Here is a 25,137-nt window from a genome sequence, read left to right as displayed (position 1 = left end):
AATATTGTGACCTTTTGCTATTTATAAGATTATCAAGGAGGTGACCAGAAACTTTCACCCTCACATTTCCCTCTAATCAATTTCTTCTCAGCTGTTATTAAACTGTTATTAAAATAAAATATTGGATTCTGAACTAGTTTATTGTTAGTAGACTTCATAGGATAGATTGGTTCTTTTCAATCAACCATTAGACACTTAAAAAAAAACATAGCTTTTTATTGACAGAACATATGCATGGGTAATTTTTCAACATTATTCCTTGCACTCACTTCTGTTTCAACTTTTTCCTTCCCTCTCTCCACTCCCTCCCCTAGATGGCAGGCAGTCTCGTACATGTTAAACATGTTAAAGTATATCTTAGATATAATATATGTGTGCAGAACCAAACAGTTCTCTTATTGCACAAGAACAATTAGATTCAAAAAGGTAAAAATAACCTGGGGGGGGGGACAAAAAAACAAAAATGCAAGTAGTCCACATTCCTTTCCCAGTGTTCCTTCTCTGGGTGATTCTGTCCATCATTGATCAATTGGAAGTGAATTGGATCTTCTCTTTGTTATATCCACTTCCATCAGAACTGATTATCATATAGTATTGTTGTTGAAGTGCATAATGATCTCCTGGTTCTGCTCATTTCACTCAGCATCAGTTCATTTAAGTCTCTTCAGGCCTTTCTGTATTTATCCTGCTGGTCATTTCTTACAGAACAATACAGAATAATAACATTCATATACCACAGTTTACTCAGCCATTCTCCAACTGATGGGCATCCACTTATTTTCCAATTTCTAGCCACTACAAAGAGGGCTGCCACAAACATTTTTTGCGTATGTGGGTCCCTTTCCCTCCTTTAAGATCTCTTTGGAATATAAGCCCAGTAGCAACACTGCTGGATCAAAGAGTATGTACAATGTGATAACTTTTTGAGCATAGTTCCAAATTACTTTCCAGAATGGCTGGATCCATTCACAACTCCACCAACAATGTATCAGTGTCCCAGTTTTCCCACATTCCCTCCAACATTCGTCACTATCTTTTCCTGTCATTTTAGTCAATCCACAGGTGAACTATTAGACAGACACTTGAGTGACATTATCTGCGTTCATTTGGTTCTAGATAACACCTTTGATTAATTCAGTAGAGATGTCTAGGTCTCTTCACAATTTGGTTCTATAACTCAATGAAAGAGGTATTTTCTATTTTTTTTAAATCAGGGCATAGGACTTCTTGTTAATTACATTAATTGGGATTGAGAGATATGGGAGACTTCCACTTATAGGAGGGTAGAGTAGAAGGGGGAAAAAAAAGCTAGATGAGCACAAGAGATCATGAATGAACTTAAAGGTAGGTCGTACACAATGATATAAATTCATGGAAGATCATGAAAAAGAGCATTTTGAAGATGACAATGGGCAAAAGGTTCTGGAGGATGAGGTAAGCTTAGAACAGTTTCAGCTGAATAGTAGATTCAGAAAATTTTAAAGGTGTTAAAGAGTAAATGGATAGTGAGCAAGTAGAAACAATGACCACAGATTGCTATTTTTGGAGTAAAATATGAGAAGGGAAAATAGTTTTAAGCCTAGAAAAAAATTTTTTTTTAAATTTAGGAGACTTGCATTTGTAAGCCGAAGAAAAGGAAGCATTGAAAGGGGATAAATTTAATATGTAGATGAAAGAGAATGTAAACTGATTGATAGAGCAAGTAGATTCTTTGATGGACTGGTGATCCTACCTAGTGTAGGTACTTTCTTCACTGGTGCAGAACCTGCCTATGCCCTCTGACTTTGTTTATATTTTCCTGTGAATCTTCCATGGAAGGTTATCCATAGGCAGTGAAAATCTTTTTCTGGATCTTTTGATCCAGTAGAACACCAATAGAACAGTTAAGCTAATGTCCATCTGTTATAAAAATGTTACCAACTTCCTTTCCTGGTCAAACGAATCTTTGATCATTTCTTATGCATTGATCATTTATTGGAACCTGGGTTCCATGCATATTTGCTCTTTGGAGATTGCGTTCTTTGCAGTCACAGAGCATCATTAAATAAACATTTGGAAACTACTAGGGATTGTTGAAAGTGCTATTGGTTTCCCAGATACAACTTTTTCTCTTCCATTTAGTAATATTTCAAAAGGAGAAACAAGCAACAAGAAGATATCCTAAAATTTCCAACTTGATCCCAGCATTCCTGATTATTTAATCAATTGTAGGAGATTTAGTTATATTGATACTTTAAAAGAATCAAGAAGCACCATGATTAATTGGCCAAAAGTAGATGCTGTCTTCCGTGGTTATCCTCTTTCTTCTTCACTAAGGTATACTTGAAGAATCCTAGCTTTCTTCAGAGCTCAGCTCAAGTTCAATCTTCATTTAAAAGTTTTTTCCTGGTTCTTCCTAGCTTGTTAGTGTTTTCTTTCATGACATTACCTTTTAAATTTGATTATATTTTGTATATATTTAGGATCAAAGAATCATAGCTGTTGAACTGAAAAAAAAATTTAGAGGCCATTTGGGCCAAATGAAGAACAAAAGGCCAGGAGGTTTAAGTAATTTGCCCAAAATGACACAATTACTATTTGTCAAAGGTAGGATTTGCACTCAGGCCTCCCCTGGAGCTACTATATGCAGCTTCTTGCTAATTCTTTAAAAAAAAAAAAAAGGCACTTTGAGGGCAAAGGCAGTTTCATTTTGGTCTTTATATCTTCATCACTTAACATAGTGCCTGATACATCATAGACATTTAACAAATTGATATTGATTGATTGATAGATATTACTGATCATTTAAAATCTATTTCAATGTACTAACTTAAAAGTGGGTATTTAAGTGTTAACAATTTTTCTGAAGGAGATGCAAAGATAAGGGTTTTTTTTCTTGTTATTCTAGAATTTTTTTCTTAGAAGAAAAGCATTGCATTTTTATTATTTATTTTTTAATTATCAAAGCTTTTTATTTTTAAAACATATGGATGGATAATTTTTCAACATTGATCCTTGCATTGCCTTGTGTTCCAAATTTCCCCTTTCTTTCTCCAGCCCCCTTTCCTATATGTCAAGTAATCCAATATATGTTATACATGTTAAAATATATGTTAGCTCCAGTATATGTAAACATATTTGTACAATTATCTTGCTGCATAAGAAAGATCAAATCAAAAAGGAAAAAAAAAAAGAATAAGAAAACAAAAAAGCATTGCATTAAAAAAAAAGATTTTTGAAAAAAGTTTTGAGTTCCAAATTCTCTCTCCCTTCCCTCCCAAACTTTCCTTTTCCTATAGTTTTAAAAGCAACTTTTGATTTCTAGATTTAGCTAATATTTATAATTCAATGGCCATATACATTCTGTCAAAAGTACAATACATATTGAATCTAAGTTGTATGTAAGTGATCTCCTCTGAGGTCATTTAGGTGACTGTGCTAAAAATAATTCCCCGAAGATGAACATTTTACTTGATCTTTGAATGAGATTATATAACATTCCCCCCAACCCTGCCTGAGCTGAATATAAAGTTTTGAGGTTTATATAGCTCTTCTAAGCAACTTCTTTCTTATGTATACACTACCATATTTCCTCATGGTCTGAACTGGAGATGCCTGGAGATTTGCCACCATCCTTTGAACAGCAATAATCGCTCTGGTAGCAATAATCCCCCATGGTATGTTTTCACTGAGGTCATGTAAAGGCAAGACGAGAAGGAAAAAAAGTGGTCTTATTTAAAGTCGAGAAATAATTCAGATGGAAAAGGCCATTATCCTTTCCTAAAATTTTACTATAAAAAGAGGCTTGTTAATTTTTACTTGACTTTTAGGAATATACAAATGTGGTGAGTGCCTCCTTGGCTACAGTAAATAGAACATGAAGTAATTTCATTTTAATCTGACTATTCCATTGATTGAATCACATAATGCAGAAGAGAATAAAAGTGGTTACTGCTGTATAAAGTGATTTGCATGAAACCCTACACTACACTCCAATTAATAATGTACATGATTACAGGACAACCTGGTTGTTAATTGCCTGTGGTCTTTAAATATGCACTTCTTTCAGAAATAGACACTAATTATTAGATCTTGTTTTCAGTTTCACCCGAAGTTGCAAATGTCTAGATTTTTTTTTTTTAATTTGCAAGTCTAATGGAACACAAACATAAGAAAAACTGATCTTCTGAATGCCATTCATTGGAAAGGATTTCTGTTCCTGGATGATAAGTGCACTTAGTTTTTGCATCTACCAAGGAGTTTGAGGGACTGTTGATCCGTGTTGTCTGGCTAGCATTGGGATGATGATGAACATTGCTAGAATTTTAACTTGGCTCTAGAACTTTTCTTTTTATATGTATAATCTTACATTGACATTTGACTTAATGTCAAAAGTAATTGACTTAAATTTCTTTTTTTTTTTGCTGAGGCAAGTGGGGTTAAGTGACTTGCCTAGGGTCACAAAGCTAGGAAGTGTTAAGGGTCTGAAGCCACATTTGAACTTCAGGGCTGGTGCTCTATCCACTGAGCCATCTAGCTGCGACTTTAAAGACACAAAATCCCAATGTAACAAAACTTGTTGTTCAGTCATGTTGGACTCTTTGTGATTCCATTGACTGTATCATGCCAGTACTACCCCATGGGTTTTCTTGGCAAGAATACTGGGATGGTTTGCCCTTTCTATACACAGTGGATAAGGCAAACAGAAGTTAATTGACTTGCCTAGGGCCACACAGTCAATATGTCTCTTGAGGCTGAATTTGAATTTAGGTCTTCCTGACTCAAGGCCCAGCTATTTATCCACTGATGCACCTAGTTGCCTGGGAAGAGAACTTTTGATAGATTAATTATCCTCCCCCCCAAAAAAAATGTTTTGTTATTTAATTTTTCTAAATATATGCAAAAATAGTTTTCAATATTAATCATTGCAAAACCTTATGGTCCGTTTTTTTCTCCCTCTTCCCTCCTCTTCCCCCCTCTCCCCAAAACAACAAGCAATCTGATATAGGTTAATATGTGCAAGCCTTTTAAACATATTTCCATATTTGTCATGCTGTGGTTAAAAGGGAAAACAATAAAAGCAAACAAACAGCAAAAAAAGGTGAAAATACTATGCTTTGATCCAGTCTCCATAGTTCTCTCTCTAGATGTGGATGGCTTTTTCTATCCCAAGTCTATTTGAATTGCCTTGAATCACCTTGTGTTGAAGAGAACCAAGTCCACTCCAGCTGATCATCACATAATCATCTTGATGTTGTGTACAATGTTTTCTTGCTTCTGCTCATTTCACTTTAGCATCAGTTCATGTATGCTCCATGCCTTTCTGAAATCAGTTTGTTCATCATTTCTTATAGAATAATAATATTATATTATATTCATATACCATAGCTTATTTTCAGCCATTCCCCAACAGATTTGCATTTACTCAATTTCCAGTTCCTTGCCAGTACAAAAAGGACTGCTACAAACATTTTTGCAAATGTGGTTCTTTCCTCTCTTATATTCTCTTTGGGATACAGGTCCAGTAGAAATACTGCTGGATCAAAGGTTATGCACAATTTTATAGCCCTTTGGACATAGTTCCAAATTGCTTTCTAGAATTGGATTATTTTACAACTCCACCAACAATGTATCAGTGTCCCAGTTTTGCCACATTCCCCTCCAATATTCTTCATGACCTTTTCCTGTCATCAGCCAATCTGACAGGTGTGTAGTGGTACCTCAGAGTTGTCTTAATTTTCATTTCTCTAATCAATAGTGATTTAGAGCATTTTTATATGACTAGAAATGGTTTTAATTTCTAATTCTGAAAACTGTGTGTTCATATCCTTTGACCATTTTTATCAATTAGGAATGGCATGTATAATAATTTGAATCAATTCTCTATATATTTTAGAAATGAAGCCTTACAAATAATAAATGCTATAAATTTCCTCCCCAAATTTTCTGCTTTCCTTCTAATTTTAGCTGCATTGGGTTTGTGTAATAACCTTTTTAATTGTAATCAAAATTAACTATTTTGCATTTCATAATGTTCTCTAGTTCGTCTTTGACCATAAATTCCTCCCTTCCCCACTGCTCTGAGAGGTAGACAGACTATCATCTCTTATTCTCCTAATTTGCTTATAGTGTCACCCTTTATATCTAAATAATGTTCCCATTGTGACCTTATCTTAGTTATAGGGTTAACTTCAAAAATTAACCAAATAGAAAACAAATCACATAAATAAGCAAAAGCTCTTCTAGAAGTTATCTTCTAAGAAGTTAATGGCATTATCTTTGCCATTTTCCCTTAGGCAGATTTCTATCTATAAATAGAGTTAGTATTCCATAAATAAGTGGTTATTTGGTCACTCCTGATAACTTTCATTCATGCTTGAAATATTTCCTACAACTTAGTTAAACCTTAGTTTTTAGTTTAGCTTCAGGATTATCTAATTTTTTAGGGTTCCTTTGTAACTAAATTAACACCGGGAAAGGCAATAATTATTCAGTCTTTTCAATTCTATCTTTTTGTGACCCCATTTGGGGTTTTCTTGGCAAAAAATACTGGAGGAATTTGTCATGTCCTCTCCAGTTCATTTTACAGAGGAGGAAATTGAGGCAAACTTGTCCAGGGTCACATAGCTAGTAAGTGTTGGAAGCCAGATTTCAATTTAGGAAGAAGAGTCTTCATGACTGCAGACCTGGCACTCTATTTACTGTATCACTTAGGTGTCCTCAGGAAAGACAGAGGGCATAGTAAATTTTAGAGCAAAAGATTTTGCATTACTAAATTCCATTCCCTCTAATGCCACTGTTTCATTTGCCCCTGTTTTTTTTTTTTTTCTTGCTTACTTTTAATCACCCTTCATGTTCTAGGAAAGATATGTATTTGCATATTTGTATATTCTTAAATATGAAGTCAAAACAAGTAAGTCTTTCTCTCTACATAATTACAAGTAGCGACCTAGGTGGTGTTTTCCACCCATAAAATAGAATTGGTGCTCATGTTTAGAGCTGCAGTACTTTTCAGCATTTATCCAAACAAGCAACCTTCAGATTAACTCATTTTAGTGAATGGTATCAGAAATAAAATACATTTCCACATAGTGACATTCTCTTTTAATATTGGAGGGGCCTTCTGGCAACTGGTTCCATTTCTAACCTTTTGTTAATAGCTATTTGAACTGATTGTCCCTTTAAACACTTCTTTCTGAAACTATGAACATTAATTTTGCAAAAGGTAAGTGCTACAGAATTGTTTTGAAGGCTAGATAATACCCTGGGCACAGCCAATTTTGTTTAATTGCTGATTGAGTGTCTGTCAAGCCACAATTATTGAATCCATGCTGTACTGGAAGCCATGTGGGGATACTGAATAGAAGCATGGAAAGTTGGGTCAGTCATGACAATTTTATCGAGGAAGTGAGTTTTGGGTAAGGAGCCAAAGGAGATGAGTAACGCAACTTGGTGAAAAGATGAGATAAAAGCTTTTTAAGTAGAAGAAATAGCATGTGTAAAATCATGGCAGTAAGAATTACTAAAAAGTACAACACAGAATAAATAACTTGACTGAGTCCTGTGGGAGTAGAATACTCAGGATTTTGAGGTTAGTGAAATTAGGAGAGTTGGGGAATGTGGTCATTATTAGTTAAGAGGAGGTGGTACCCCTAATGCTTGGGTGAAGGATTGAAATTTGTTAAGTGATGGGAACCTGTTAAAGACTCTAGAATAGACTGAATGATTTAACTCTGAAAAAACTAATTGTCCTTCATATTGTAGTCACATAAAGACATCCTATCTGTCTATTTTGGAAAAGTTTCCTACTACTCACTCAAATGAGGCATGCCTAAAACTGGCTTTATGTTTCTTTTGCCTCTAGATTGGCTCTCCTCTTCCAATCCTCCTCTACAATATCTAGTCATTCACCACATCTTGTGGAATCAGCAAGTATTTATTAAGAGCTTGCTTTATGTCAGGCACTTTGCTAAGTTCTGCAGCTAAAAAGAAACAGTAAAAACAGTTATTTCCCTTCAGAAACTTACAGTATAATAGTGGAGACAATTATACACATAACAAGTATACATAAAATACAACTGAAGGCACAGGTAGCTAAGGGAATTTGGAAAAGCTTGTAATTTAAGATGGTATGTGAGCTGAGTTTTTAAGAACTCAGTCTCTAGGCAATATGATGGAGTATGGAATATCCAAATTGGCACAAATCTGGGCAAATTACTTAACCTCTATCTGCCTGACTTTCCTCATCTGTAAATGGGAATAATATTAGTATGGCCCCATTCCCCCTTTTGTTGTGAGGTTCAAATAAAAAAAAAATCACTTAGTTTGGTGTCTGACACATAGTAAACCCTTTATAAATGTTTGTAGTAGTGATGATGATGAGATTCATAAGGATGCTGGAAACTAGGAATATTAAGAAGTGTAGCGGTAAGAAGAAACAACATTCCAGGAAGGGGGGTAGTGGGTACAAACACACAGAAATTGGGGAGGGGGTGAGGAGTAATAAGTAGGCCATCATGGCTCATGCAATATTTCTTAGATATCTCCCTGGCCTTTTTTGGAACCTCATTCCATCTTTTTTAGACAGCTATACCAAGCTCACCTTATGTTTATTTTGCAAAAATGCATACACACACACAAACACACACACACATACACACATACATACACATACATATTGTGTCTACTCTCCTGGAATTTAAATTCCTTGAGGACAAAAAAAAATTACTCTTTTTTGTCTTTTTATTCCTATAAACCAACATAGTACCTGCCACAAAATAGGTGTTTAATAAATGCTTTTTGTTTGTTGTAAAGTGGATTCTTGGATCAGGTGTTTGGATTATAGAATGTTTAAGGTTCTTTTAATTTCTTAGATTTTGTGAAGTAGAATTTAAATATTAATATATTTAATAGAATGTTGCTATATAAGAATGTGTAACCTTATATAGAAATAAAAAAAAAAAAACCCTAGGGCCACATATGTTAAAAAATAAATAAACCACACACTTAAAAATCACCTCCTCCTCCCCCCGCCCTCTCCCAGGCATTTGGGGTTAAGTGACTTGCCCAGAGTCACACAGCTAGGAAGTATCTGAGACCAGATTTGAATTCAGGTTCTCCTGACTTCAGGGCTGGTGCTCTATCCACTGCGCCACCTAACTGCCCCCTCCCCCAATTTTTTTTAAAGCTTTTTTTATTTTCAAAATATATGCAGATAGTTTTTGACATTCACCCTTTCAAAACCTTGTGTTCCAATTTTTTTTTCCTCCCTTCTCTCTTCCCCTCTCCCCTAGAGGGTAAGTAATGAAATAAATATTATACATGTACAATTCATATATATTTCCAAAGTTATCATGCTGCAGAAGAAAAATCAGATGAGAAAGAAAACAAAACACAAGCAAACAACAAAAAAAGGTGAAAATACTATGTTGTGATCTACGTTTAATCCTCATAGTCTTCTCATTGGGTGTAGATGGCTCTCTCCATTACAAAACCAGTAGAACTAGCCTGAATCACCAGGCTGTTGAAAACAGCCACATCCATCAGAATTGTTCATCATGTAATCTTCTTGTTGCTCACACTTTTGTTTTCAAATATTATTCTAAAGAATTTCTTGCATTCACATTAAAAATCAAGGATTAAACACATAAAGCCCTGTATCAGTGGCTTATTTTGGTTATCAAGGTGATTCTAAGTTCACAAAGTTTATGCCAATGTCCTGAAATGTTGGCAGTTTTTACCATGCTAGAGAGACTTGATTGCAAAATTTGCTTTTCAAGGGCTAGTTTAGTTGTTTGCAGAGGCTCCCTACCAGTCTACATCTCATTTATTCATGAATTCTTAGGCCATGTGTAACTCTTGAAATAAAGAAAAATATAGATTTTTTTTGTGGTCTTCTCATCTACAGTTATACTATCAGAAAAAGGGGCAAAGTCACTAAAACTCAAAGCGCTTTTATACTGTGTATAATTTCTCTTTTTTCCTCCTGTGGCAATTGGATTAAATGACTTGCCCAAGGTCACACAGCTAGAAAATGTTAAGTGTCTGAGACCAGATTTGAACTTGGGTCATTCTGACTTCAGGGCTGGTGTTGTATCCACTGTGCCATCTAGCTGCCCCTACTATGTATAATCTTGAATTTAGCAGTTGGTAACCTAAATATGATATGCTTGTCCAATGACTGAACTTTCTATTGGGGAAACTAAATTATAACAATCTCAACATTCTCACTACAAATGAAATAAGAACATTGAAAGAAATTGCATTGGAATGAAAGATGGTCTTCCCTAGGAAGATTAAATAAAGGGTAATTGGGCGTTGCTTATTATGTGTCCAAAAGTAAAAAGATATCGGGATCATGATATCACAAATATCATGGGATGTTTAGTAATCTTGGATTTCAGTGCTAATGATCAGTATATTGAAAAATACTTAACTTATGAGACAACATCTATTGTAGAAAATGAAGAGGTTAGGAAGTTCTATAAAGAAATCATGGGGCAGCTAGGTGGCACAGTGGATAGAGCACTAACCCTGAAGTCAGGAGGACCAGAGTTCAAATATGGTCTCAGACACAGTCCTCTATGTGACCCTGGGCAAATCACTTAATCCCAATTGCCTCAGGGAAAAAAAAAAGAAATATCCTCCAAATTAAATGCATAGATAGATAGATAGATAGATAGATAGATAGATAGATAGATAGATAGATGGGACAGATAGCTAGATATAGATATAGATATAGATAGATAGCTAGATATGCAAAGGTTGGAATAGATGAGGACTATGAAAAATGTTAGAAACTATGGATCAATAATAAGGAAAGAAAAAAATTTAAAAATTAACAGACTATATATAAACTTTCTATCAAAGCATTTTGAATACTTTGAGAGAAGAAGCTAAAAGCATTTGACAAGGAAAGCCCCATATTACATCACGAATATACAGTTGATTATATTTTAATGGATGAGAAATGATGGGGGAGTCATTCTTGAATTAGCTACCTGTAAATTATCAGAAAATGATTTGAAGAATTGATGGGGGGAGTCATTCTTGAATCAGCTACCTATAAATTGTCAGAGAATGATTTGACAGAACAAAGATTAAAATTAGTGGCAACTTAAAACAAAAGATAATGAGAAAAAAGCTATAGCATGTAATTAAAATAGTTCCTAATTCAACCTATCTAAGCAAGGTCTTGATGATTAGGAGTGGAATATGGAAGCAAGGAATACAAAAACATCTGTTATAATAGTTTCATAAGAAGTTAAAAGTAAATAAATTACCATAATAAGGAAAATCAGAAAATCCCCTGAAAAACAACTTATTTAGCAAACACTTGTCTTATTTGATAAGTGGAAAGAAATAGCTGCCAAAGATAATACTGGTTTGGAATATAATTCATGTACAAAATTTTACTGAGAAACATGGTAGTAGAAGATTATAAAAAACCATTGCCTTATAAAAGCACTAAAGGTTACAAAAGCTTTATGAGACCCCCAATTCAATATTTATTCTGTGGGTATTGAAAGATGAAGTTGAAAAGAAGATACCATCTAGACAAAAGATAGAAATGATCTACAAACATTTTCTCCATAAACTCATTTCGCTATCAAGGAAAGTGGAGATATCACACTTGGAATTTAACATCACAGTTCTGAATGTATTTTTAAAGGAGGTAGAAAATGTCACTGAAGGAGAATAAAGATGGGAAAAGCAACTGGATTAGAACAAATTGCATAGAAGAGATTCATGAGAGCAGTGCCTCAAGAAAGGCAATATAATTGTGAAGGTATTGAGGATTGCAAGTTTTTGGAGAAAAAGATACCAATCTTGAGGGGGGGGAGAGGAGGAGAAGAGTGAATAAAAAAATATAAAAAAGCTACCTTTGTGTTGCTTTTGACGCTATATAAGATTTTTATGAAAATAATCAGTACATAATCAAAGTTTTCCATGATGATGGCATTAATAGGGAACAGCGAAAATTCTACAACAAAATATATCTTCCCCATCAACAGTTAGAAAACTTTGAAAGTTTGCAAAGTCAAGTATAATTTGACCTATGATGATTTAATATCAAGTGAGGTATAGAATAAACATTTGTCATGCATTTGACATTATCATGAAGATCTAGCCCAAAGTTCAAGTTCTAAAAGGATTCCCTAGAAATGATGAGTTCCTCCAGTTTGTATAAACATTGCATCAAGTCCTAGAACATTGCAGAACTTCCTAAATGAATCTATATTCAAAATAATTTCAAAGATTTTGGCGTGATGATTCACCAGGAAAAATTAAGTGCATGAAAAATGTGTTTTCTAGAGTGTGATATGAAATTAGATGGAGAATCTGCAGATAATTGCCAGTCAGTTTGGATAGGTACTACAAATGGATCTTTATGAAACAAACCCCATCTTTTTAATAATTGTTGTTGAATTATAAAAACATATTCTAAATAATTTACAATGAAAGAAATGCAAATTAAAACAACTTTGTGATTCTCCCTCACACCCATCAGATTGGCAAAATTGACAAAAAAGAAAAATGACAAATGCCATAGGGGATGTGGCTGATATGACTATGAACTTGTCCAATTATTCTGGACAATAACTGAGGGCATTGCATGACCATCAGTTGAAAAATAGCTGAACACATAGCATAATGGAATTCTATTTTGCTCTAGGAAATTAAAAAAAAAGAGGTGTTTTCAGAAAAACCTGGAATGACTTTTATGAACTGATAAATCATGAAAGAGCAAAACTAGAGAATGAGTTATATAATGATGATAATATTGTAAACACAGTTGATTTTGAACAGTGAGCAACACAGTTACCAATCATGGTTCCAGAGGACTCATCATGAAACAGGCTACCCTACCTCCTGATAGAAAAGTAGTGGAACAGACTGCAGATTGAGACCTTTTTGTTGTTTGGGGTGGGGGAGGGAAATGACAAGGCCAATATAGAAATTTGTTTTGTGGAACTGATACATGTTTATAATGGGAATTTTGGTTGGAAGTGGAAGTGGAGAAGGAGGAGGATGGAAATGAAGGCTGGGGGGGAGAGAGAGAGAGCGAGAGAAGGCAGACATTTATTTGAAAAAGAAAAAAGAAAAGAACCAGAGTAAAATAATTCATCACACTTTTATGAATGAAAAAGATAGATTGGTCTTATGGCCAAAGAAAGGAATAATAGTTGAATGTCCAATGTATTCCACCTCATATCTTTGTGATATAATAATAGTGAGCAGTGATGAAGATCTCTAGTACATGGAGTAGATAACTTGCTGCAAACTTATGGAAAGACACGGACAAGAATATGGAACAAAATACACAGATTATGGATGGGTCATAGTTTGCCTCATATCAGTGAGCATACATATATCTTAAGTATTTAATTAAAAAATATAGAACATCCTGATCTTGTGGCTTCTTAAGATCCTGTCACTGCGATTACCACATTGCATTTTTTCACAATTACAGACTTAATTAAGGGAAGTATCCCTTTTTGATACTAAACTCATATACTATTACTGTGATATATATGTATATATATATGGGTCATGAATATGGAAATTCTCTCTAATCTTGGTGTGTATAGAGTCTTGGTGTAAATAGTATTTGGCATTGTGCTTTGTGTAAAATCAAGATTATTTGATGTTAAGTTACTGGAACACAGCATGTAAATAACATAGGATAGGATAGATTTTAGACAATGCCATCTAATTCTTTATTTTTTATTTATTTATTTTTGCTGAGGCAATTGGGGTTAAATGACTTGCCCAGGGCCATACAGCTGGGAAGTATTAAGTGTCTGAGGTCAGATTTGAACCCAGGTCCTTCTGACTTCAGGGCTGACGCTCTATCCATTATCAATTGAGCTTTACGAAGAGAAGAATCTATATGCCATTCTTATATATCCATTCACATCATTACCTTTGACTAGATTCTAGCATGTTAGCTAAAGTATTTCTGGTAATGGAATTTAATATCTTAACTGACTTGAAAAATTAGGCTTGTGGTATCCACGCATACTGTTCACCCAAATCTTGGTTTGGTTCTTATACTTATTTCTTATATAAGTATATCTAAAAAAGATGTTAAGGTCAAAGAAACTATCAATAACAACTCAGATACATGAATTGAGGGACTTTTTGATCTGACATCTCAAATAATTGATTGATTAATGACCATACTTTGATGCAACTTAAATTGATTAGTAAAAAGCATTTTGGAGTGAGGTTTTTATGGACAGTTTACAAATTTTGTTTTTATCTCATGCGTGAATATTCATCTCAGGAATTATATTTAATGTTGTCCAAACTGAAAGAGCTTTAAAGTGTATTTAAGAATTAAACATTTAATTTAAAAAATCACCTCATTATGTTAATGAGCACAGTGTAGTTTGTTCCTTTTTCCTTTATTCTGAAATGAGACCAAATACATATATTAGTTATGACTTACTGACCAATGGCAAAACATCTGTGTGGTTCTTCAGAATGTTGTGCTGTGGCCCTTAAAGCAATAATGAAGAAAAAAAGCCATTTATAAATTGTGCTTAGGATGATTTTGAGGAACTAAAAGAAAATTTTACACAATAACTCAAAGCTTAATACATGCATTTAGCAATATTACTCAGCATAATATATGACTTAAGTATTTGTGTGTGTATGTGGTTTAAATGTGGGGGCAGGAAGGGAGGAATAGAGTGAGTATATTATATTATAATGATAAATTTTAGCAAAACTCTTCTTGGTAAGAATGATCATCCTTGTACAACAAGAAGTTGTGCTAAAACTCCTGGGATAAGAACTCACCATTTGACAAAAATTGATAGGAAAATTGGAAAATAGTAAGGCAGAAACTAGGTATCAACTAACACCTAATACCTTATACCAAGATAAGGTCAAAATGGGTTCATCATGATTATATATAATTATAGTATCACATAAAGTGTGATACTATAAGCAAATTAGAAGAACAAAGGATAGTCTTCCTCTCAGATCTGTGGAGAAGGAAGGAATTTGTGACCAAAGAAGAACTAGAGTACATTATGGAATGTAAAATGAATAATTTTGATTAGTTAAAAAGGTTTTTGTACAAACAAAACCAATGCAAACAAGATTAGAAGGGAAGCAGAAAACATGGAAAATATTTTTATATCCAAGGGTTCTGATAAAGACCTCATTTCTAATATACATGGAGAATTAACTCAGATTTAGAAGAATACACACCATTCTCCAGTTGATAAATGGTCAAAGGATATGAACACATAATTTTCAGATGAAATTAAAACCATTTCTAATCAAATAAAAATGCTCTAAATCACTATTGATTAGAGCAATGCAAATTAAGGCAATTCTGAAATACTACTACATTTGGATTGGCTAAGATGACAGTAAAAGATAATGCTAAATTTTGGGAAGAATGTGGTAAAACTGGGACACTAATACATTGTTGTTGAAGTGAACTGATCTAATCATTCTGGAGAGCAATTAGGAACTATGCTCAAAGGGCTGTCAAACTGCATATCCTTTGATCCAGCAGTGTCACTAATAGGCCTGTATCCCAAAGAGATCATAAAAAAGGGAGAAAGATCCACATGTGCAAAAGTGTTTGTTAGCAGACCTTTTTATATTGGCAAGAAACTTCAAACTGTGTGGCTGCCGATCACTGAAGAATGGCTAAATAATTATGATATATGAATGTTATGAAATATTATTGTTCTGTAAGAAATGATGAAGCAGAATGATTTCAGAAAGGCATGTAGAGACTTACATGAACTGATGCTAAGTGAAGTGAGTAGAACCAAAAGAACAGTGTACACAGCAAAACAAGATTATGTGATGATCAACAAAATACATAGTTTAATTTCAAAACAATTGATTTTCTTTGTTATTTTGTCAATAGTTCATGAACCCTCAGTTTAAGAATTTTTGTTTTAGTTGTAGAGAAAATTTTAGAATTAATTGTTACACTAAATTGAAAAGTATAATTTGGTTTTCAATTTTTCTTAAAAGTAGTAGAGTTCAGTTTTCCCCATAAATAATTACTTTACAAAGCAATGTTTCTTTCCATTGCATATGTGAAACACATGTTTTGAAAAAGTACTTTCTGGAGCACTTTCAGCTTTTCTTCCTCTCATATAAAAAAGAGGGAGAATATAAATAATAATAATGAAATTGTATATAAAACAAACTACATTGGGTATTACCTAATTGATGTTCATCTGTTTGAATTGTGGCCAGATAGCTAAAAATAGTTTAGCTAGATTTGTATTTTACTTATTTCACATTTTTGACAAGAGAATCATTTATCTGAGACTCTTGGGATCCACAGGTCATAGAGATTTAGCTAGAAGATACTATTTGAGATTTCTAGTTAAACTTTGTCATTTTATAGATTAAAAAAAAACAAAACAACAAACTCAAAGGTGAAATACTAAATGATTTGCCCAAAGTCACAAAGGTAAGGACTCAGGTCCTCTGACTTTCAAATCCAGTGGTCTTTAATACTATACCACTATACTTTTCAAAGGTACTAAGATGGTTATTTTGGAAGTCATGATTTTAGAATAGTCTGCTGATTAACTGAATATATTGTTGAAACCAGTTATATTATATAGGTATATAGTCATTATATAGATGAGCTTTAATTAGCATGGTCCAAACAGGACTTTAATCCCAAAGGGCCATTATTGGGTTCTGATAGCATTTGTTCTCTATCTTCAGGTAGAAAAAAGCTTAGAATCTAATAAATAGTGATAATCATTTAAAACAGGGGTGGGGAATGTTTTATATAAGGGCTGTGAAATTGTTTGGTCTGCCCTGCCAAAGCAAGGGAAGCTGATGATGAACTGAAAACTAAATATAACAATCTCCCACTGCTTGCGTTTTTAAGTTGATAATTTTGTATGGCTGGTGAATGATAGTATAAAGATCCAAGTGACCCTTGGCAGAAAAAAAAAATGTTCCCTACCCTGATTTAAGGTACCAGATGTCATGCGTCTTTGTTCTTTTACTCTACCAACAGCTGAACTTTAATGGAGCTCCTTTCCAGCTTGATCTATGTTGCTTGCTATCTTGGTAATGAAGTTCCCAGAAGTGACCTCTTAATTACTCTCCAGAATGGTTGGATTAGTTCACAACTCTATCTAATTCATTAGTGTTCCAGTTTTCTCACATTCCTTCCGACATTTATCATTTTCCTTTTCTGTCATATTAGTCAATCTGATAGGTTCCTCAGAGTTATTTTAATTTGCATTTCTCTAGTCAGCAGTGATTTAAAGATTTTTTTATATGATTTTGGATAACTAATTTCTTTGTCTGAAAACTGCCTGTTCATATCTTTTGAATATTTATTGGGAAATGACTTGTGTTTTTAAATTATAACTATATATAAATTATAACTCTTAAAGTATAATATATAACTCTTATAAATTTGACTTAGTTCTCTATTATAAAATTTTCTCCCTAGTTTTTTGCTTTCCTTCTAATTTTGCTGGCATTGATTTTGTTTATGCAAAATATTTTTAATTTAATATAATTACAATTAATCCATTTACATTTTGTAATACTCTATATCTTATTTACTTTTAAGTTCTTCCATTTTTCATAGATCTGACAGATAAATTATTCTATGTTTCACTAACATTTAGAATTTTTAAAAACTTCCTTTAAAATAGGGATATTTATGCTGCTTTAATTTAAATGGAAATCAATGAATATAACTTATCATTAATACTACCTTACATTAATATAGTGTTTTAAGGTTTATGCATTTTCTACATCCTAGTTCCATTTCATGGATACCCTTTGTGTGTGTGATACCCTTTGATCCAGCAGTGTTACTACTACTGGGCTTACATCCCAAAGAGATCTTAAAGAAGGGAAAGGGGCCTGTATGTGCAAAAATGTTTGTGGCAGCCCTTTCTGTAGTGATAGAAACTGGAAATTGAATGGGTGCCAGTAGGATGACCAGCAGGATGATTTCAGAAAGGCCTGGAAAGACTTACATGAACTGATGCTGAGTGAAATGAACAGGACCAGGAGATCATTACATACTTCAACAACAATACTGCATGAGGATCAATTCTTATGGAAGTGGCTATCTTTGGCAATGAGAGGATCTAATTCAGTTCCAATTGATCAGTGATGAACAGAACTAGCTACACCCAGTGAAAGAAAACTACGAAATGAGTGTGGATTGCTTGCATTTTTGTTTTTCTTCCCAGGTTATTTTTACTTTTCTAAATCCAATTTTTCTTGTGCAACAAGAGAACTGTGTAAATATGTACACATATATTGTATTTAAGATATACTTTAACATATTTAACATGTATGGGATTGCCTGCCATCTAGAGGAGGGGGTGGAGGGAAGGAAGGGAAAAGTTGGAACAGAAGTGATTGGAAGGGTCAGTATTGAAAAATTACCCATGCAATATATTGTCAATAAAAAGCTATAATAATTTAAAAAAAAAGATACACATAGTGCCAGTATATTGCCTCCATTTTATAGATAGAAAAAAAAAGACTTAAAAAAACCCCCACACTTGCCATCATGTGACTAATCAGGGAAGCACAATTACTTAAGTATCAGAGACAAGAAAACCTCATAAAGACAAAACTACTAGCTTGTAACAAGGGAAGCATAATTAGTAATTGTAAGAATTAGCATTTATTAAGTGCTTACCATGTATTTTTAATTTTATTTTATAATAACTTTTTATTGACAGAACCCATGCCAGGATAATTTTTTACAACATTATCCCTTGCACTCACTTCTGTTCCGATTTTTCCCCTCCCTCCCTCCACCTTCTCTCCTAGATGGCAAGCTGTCCTATACATGTTAAATAGGTTACAGTATATCCTAGATACAATATATGTTTGCAGAACCGAACAGTTCTCTTGTTGCACAGGGAGAATTTGATTCAGAAGGTAAAAATAACCCGGCAAGAAAAACAAAAATGCAAATAGTTTACATTCATTTCCCAGTGTTCTTTCTTTGGGTGTAGCTGCTTCTGTCCATCATTGATTAATTGAAACTGAGTTAGGTCTCTTTGTCAAAGAAATCCACTTCCATCAGAATACATTCTCATACAATATCGTTGTTGAGGTATATAATGATCTTCTGGTTCTGCTCATTTCACTCAGCATCAGTTTATGTAAGTCTCTCCAAGCCTCTCTGTATTCGTCCTGCTTGGCTATTTCTTACAGAACAATAATATTCCATAACATTCATATACCACAATTTACCCAGCCATTCTCCAATTGATGGATATCCATTCAATTTCCAGTTTCTAACCACTACAAACAGGGCTGCCACAAACATTTTGGCACATACAGGTCCCGTTCCCTTCTTTAGTATCTCTTTGGGTATAAGCCCAGTAGTAGCACTGCTGGATCAAAGGGTATGCACAGTTTGATAACTTTTTGGGCATAATTCCAGATTGCTCTCCAGAATGGTTGGATTCGTTCACAACTCCACCAACAATGCATCAGTGTCCCAGTTTTCTTGCATCCCCTCCAATATTCATCATTAATCTCTGTTCTTACAGAGCATCTATTTTTTAAAATTGTTTTTTATTTTTCCAAATACATGCAGATAATTTTCCACATTCACTTTTGCAAAACCTTGTGTTCCACATTTTTTTCCATCCTTACCCTCCATCCCCTTCTGTAGACAACAAGCAAACCAATATAGTTAAACATGTGCAGTTCTAAATATATTTCCATATTTGTCATGCTGCACAAGAAAAATCAGATTAAAAGGTGAAAGGAAAATAAAACAAAACAAACAAAGAAGCAGCCAATAAAAAGGATGAAAGTACTGTGCTTTGATCCATATTCAGTCAAGGAGCTTCCATTTTGATAGGGTGGGGGAGACGGTATATATGTAGATATATATGTAGATATGTAGATATATATGTAGATATACTGAAAAGGGAGAGGGTGGTGAATTATATGACTGGTGTGGTTTGGAGTTGGTAGCCAGGAAGAGGTCTGGTCACAGACCATTTAAGTCAACAGGTCACCTATCAGAATCCAGTGTTGTTTCAGGAACAGAGCAATAGAAATGGTGAGAGAGTTGGGGAGAGGTGTTAGAGAGTGACAAGTAGCCACTGGAGTCCAATGCTCCTGCTCTCCTACTATGCCATGCTGGACTCTGGGTAGACATTATTTTGTATCTGTCCTTCTGTATGCTTTATTAACATATCACCAAAATGATGCTCCATATATCCAAATGAAAATATTTTCTTTCTGTTTCAGGTCAACTTAGCCTCTGTTCAGGCAGTGGATTGTTTTGATATTCAACTTAAGGAACTTCCTTCAAGAGAAAACCAGCTTGCAAGTCTCCAGAGTAATTCTGAGTTTGATATTCTTGTTATTGGTGGTGGAGCAACAGGAGCTGGCTGTGCATTAGATGCTGTTACTAGGGGTAAGACCTGACATAGATGTGGGGGATAAACTAAGTGAACTGTTAAGTTTACTTATTGTGTTTCTAAAATTATGGCTTAGACATTCAATGACTGTGGGTACTGGGTAAGTCACTTAACCTGTTTGCCTCTGTTTCCTGATCTGTAAAGTGATTTAGAGGATGTGGGAAACCACTTCATTATGTCAAGAAAATCCCAAAGGGGTCAAAGAGACTAAGACAAAACTGAAAATGACCAAAAGAACAAAAGAACATCTTGGTCAGTGAGCTGGGCTTATTATTATTAGAAGGATAATAGTAATTATAATAATAGTAATATTATTTAATTTTATATTATATTTATACTTAATATTTAAAATAGGTAACTTCACAGTCATTATGTGTCTGAGGCCACATTTGGACTCAAGCCTTCCTGACTCCAAGTCCAATATTCTACACACAGTACCACTTAGTTGTCCCAGAAGAAAAAAATAGGTCACATTTCAAAATTTTGTCTTAGGGACAGTATGGCTATGAATTATTGAACATCTCAATCTCAGAAGAACTAAAATTATAAGTAACACAAAGACAATAGAAAAACATATGGTGGTGGGTATTAAAAGGCTACAGCATATACCAATGATATCATTAGTTTATCAGAATTAGTAAGAAAGACATTAGTGACAATTAAGGCCAGAAAAGAATATGGTCTCGTCATTTAGAGAGAATAAATAATAACACTTAAGATGGTCCCCTTGCTTAGTAGAGTCTGAGTAGATTTTCTGTGAGTACTTCTGGAAAGACCTCGTAGTGAACAATTATAATGAGACAGCCTGGAGAAGTTGTGTTCTGTACTATGGAAAGAGTGCCTGTCTGGAGGAGGATTAGCCACACTAATGAGATCAGAGATTCCTCTGAGTTGTTACCATAGCCAAGAGTGCTAAAGTGAGAGGTAGGTAGATGGAATCAAACCTGTCTTATTTGGCAGATAGAGATCTTTTGAATTGGAAATAGCTATTTCAAGTTGCTTAAATTTCTAGAGAGCTTAGAATGTTGTCTTTCATGATTGGGTTTAGTCACCCTGTTTATTTAATTATGTTAGATCTTGGAAAATCTTTATTTTATTTTTTTTAAAGACTGTAATGTAGGGATAAAGAGGCAACCTTTTGAATAGCAGATAGAGAGACCTGGTGTTGAGATCAGGAAGGCCTGGGTTCAAATCCTGGCTCAGAAACAGATTATCAGTTAGTGAAGTACCTACTATGCACCGGCACTGTGCTAAATGCTAGAGAGACAAAGGCAAAAGACATTCCTGGGCCTTCAAGGAGCTCACAAACTCGTGGGGGGAGACAACGTGCAAACTAGTATGTAGGGACAATGCTGAATACATTGACTTCATTTCCATTGTTTTAGACCATTACTATAACCATACATATACATATGGGTGTGTAAGAAGCAGCTTGGATGAGATATATAAAAAATAAGCAACAGAAGGAAAAACTGAATCAAAAGAGATTGCAAAAGTCTTCCTCTCTCTATACTGTAAACTAATTATTTAATCTTAAATTAAAAAAAAAGGTGTTAATTCAGTGTGCATTGATAGAGGAAGTTTTTTTTTTCTTTTTTTATGCATTTATTTAAAACAAATGAAAAATAAGCAAAAACAAAATAGGAAATAAACAATAAACAAAAATACATTTTTATGTGCACAGCACATCATTGGGCAGGATTTGAAATATTTAACAATAAATTTCCACTTCAAGAGAGCATATATAAAAATAGAAGACATTGTACTGATTACTTCTCTTGCTTCCTTGTAGGTTTTCTTTTGTTTTCTGCTGTGCCCTTTTTACTTTATTCTTTTTCCCCTATTTTCTCCTCTCATCTCCCCTAGAAGGCTACAGTCAAGCATAGAAATATTTATGTATGCATATGTCGATATACACATGCACAATACACATGTACACATACACCTTTGTGCACACACGTATGCATATATAAACAGTGTTGATATGGTTGACATATAATGTAGATTTCTTTCTTGATTGACGTCTTTTTAAAGTTTGACTTTGTCTAAATTCAATGGTAGTCATACCATATTGACATACTGAAGTAAGTTTTTACTGGAGGTCATTATTGTGCATCAAAGCATAATAAATTTTAGAATTTTAAAACTCTCTAAAGTTGCCTAATCTAAGCCCTACATTTTACATTTGAAGAAACTGAGTCTTTCTTAGACCAAATGGTTTGTCCAAAGTTGCATAATTAATTTAAGTAAAAAAAATCTGGGGGAGGGGGATGGCTTAGGCTTTCTTGTCATTTGTCTTTCTTGTCATTACTTCTTTAACTGTAAAATGCAGCTGATTATTCAGAAAGACATTAGAGAAACAAACATTATGAAGTCTTTAGAAGTTCCCTAAAGTCAGAAACTTGATTGTTCATATGATAATTTATTAAACTCAATGGATAACCATTGTATGTTACACTGGAATCTATTCATTGTGAAGAAGAATCAGAGGTGACTTGGTGCTGGGTTTGGAGTCAGGAAAGTCTAAGTTCAAATCACAACTCCTGGGCAAGTAACTTAATCTCTTCATATCTCAGTTTCCTTATTTATAAAATGGGGATAATAATAGCATCTACCTCCCAAGGTTGAAATAATATTTTAAAAGTACTTCAAGGTATGAAAATGCTAGCTATTATTAAAATATGAGGATGGTTTCCTAGCTTTTTGAGTCAACTTTCTATGGTGGATTTCTGATAGAACATAAATGAGAGTCATAAAGGATAGGCAAGAATAAAGATGAATTTTGATTCACAATGGAGTAAATGCTGACATGGAATATATACACTCATGTTGATGAACATCAGAGTAAATAAATGGTACAACAAACCCTAAAATTAGTGCAGAACTATTTTTCAAGGGATGAATAAATGACAGAGATCTCTCTTAAGTTATTTTTAATGAGCATAATGTTGGGAGAGTTGAGGGATTTTTGTTCACTTACCTTGAAAGTATTATCACTCTACATGCTGCACTGGCCATGTGGTAAATAATTCTGTGTGTAGATTTTAAAAGTTGTGCTTGTAATTAGTCATTTCTAGAAAAGGATATGCATTTTTAATAGCTTTAGGCACATTGGTTATGGTTTTAGAAAACCCAACAGATTAGCTATAGTTATATTTGCATATTGGTTTTTATGGTTTATTTAAAATAGTTGGTAAACCCATTTAGCTCTACAAGTACAGTTTTCATGCTTATTTCCATAATGTTGGTAGGTAGGCCTGGGGGTGGGGGAAGTAGAATTTGTAATTAAAATGTACAAAGAATTGCTGAAGGTAATCTATATTTATCCTTTTACTGCATTTTCTGATCGTATCAGTAATGTTCTGAAGTGTGAAATAATCATAGGCATTTGGTTAATGACTTGTTCATTGTTGCTGTTCATTCATGGAATTTGCTCTTTTATTATGTTTGATGCTTCACTTAACAACAAATTTTGCTTTCTGTGTCTTTGATATGTTTTCACCAAATTATTCCTGATTGTATCCATTAATCTTTAGTCACATTTGACAAAAATAAATTACTGTGATCTTTTAAAGTTACCAATAATAATTAGATTTTTCGGGACATCAAAGTTTTGGAGGGCCAGTAGACATTAAAGCTCTTGTATATCATGGGTGCACAAGCACTTTGATCAGTATGATTTTGAGGAACCCATAAGAGTCATAGTGAAGGAAAAGCTACATATTCTCTATTTTGGAACTTTACCAACCAATTAGGTTTCTTCTGAGCCAGCTGTCAAATTGTATTTGTTTCTTAGTGGATTCTCGGTCTACCTTTTTCTCTTCTTCACCCCTCACTTCTACCCTGACCCTGTATTATGCCAGTCCTTGTAGTAGGAAGAGGATTGTGTCAGAAAGAAGGTGCTATGACTTTGGATTTTTCACTGGACAAGCTGGCCTAATTTAAAAGAGGAATCAATATGTGAAGGCTCCTGAATTTGCGCTGTAGAAGGATCATTTGAAGGAATGGATGTTTAGCTTGGTAAAGAGAACATGGTAAAAGTAGATGATAGTTTTCTTGTAAATGTTTGAAAGGCTGTCATATGGAAGGAATCTAGTTTTTTTCTGTTTGACCTAACTGATCCCAGCTTCCTTTTCTTCAGTCTTGTCTGGATTTGGAATCAAGAGCTCTGGGTTGGAATACTGGCTCTCACATCAGCCAAATGATTCTAAGCAGGTCATTAAGTTTCTTTCAGTTGTTGTTGGTGTTTTTTCCCCTGAATTTTATCCGTGCAAAACTAATTTTCAAAATTCATCTTTTTTAAAACCTTGTGTTCTGCCTTTTTCCCATCTTCCTCCTCCCCAAGACAGCAAGCAAACCAATATAGGTGAAATTCTTCTAAACATTCTTCAAAATGCTGCGCAGAAAAAAATCGGATTGAAAGAAAAAAAACATTAGAAAGGGGAAAAAAAAAAACCCCAAGCTAACAAACAATAACAATAAAAAAATGTGAAAATACTATGTTTTGATCCACAGTTCAGTTTCCATAGTTCTCGCTCTGGATGTAGATTCCTGCCTCCATCACAAGTCTGTTAGAATTGCCTTAAATCTCCTCATTGTTTAAGAGTCAAGTCCATCACAGTTGATCATCACATAAACTTGCTATTACTATGTAGAGTGTTCTCCTGCTTCTTCTCACTACACTCTGCATCAATTCATGTAAGTTTTTCTAGAGCCTCAGTTTTTT

At 34.0% G+C, this 25,137-nt stretch overlaps 1 protein-coding gene across 4 annotated transcripts in view; it reads left to right on the top strand.

Annotated features, from left to right (window-relative positions):
- The window catches only part of GPD2 (glycerol-3-phosphate dehydrogenase 2), a 185,881-nt gene that overhangs the window by 66,111 nt on the left and 94,633 nt on the right, over window positions 1-25,137 (top strand). For all 4 annotated transcript variants that reach the window (XM_051986359.1, XM_051986356.1, XM_051986357.1 and 1 more), the window contains exon 3: window positions 20,239-20,407. In XM_051986359.1, coding sequence (XP_051842319.1) covers window positions 20,239-20,407 — 169 coding nt within the window. The remainder of the gene's footprint in view (window positions 1-20,238; window positions 20,408-25,137) is intronic.

The sequence above is a fragment of the Antechinus flavipes genome, chromosome 3 (assembly GCF_016432865.1).
Source record: "Antechinus flavipes isolate AdamAnt ecotype Samford, QLD, Australia chromosome 3, AdamAnt_v2, whole genome shotgun sequence".
Lineage (NCBI taxonomy): Eukaryota > Metazoa > Chordata > Mammalia > Dasyuromorphia > Dasyuridae > Antechinus > Antechinus flavipes.
The sequence above is the reverse complement of the archived record's forward strand: the minus strand, read 5'-3'. Positions and strand labels throughout refer to the sequence as shown.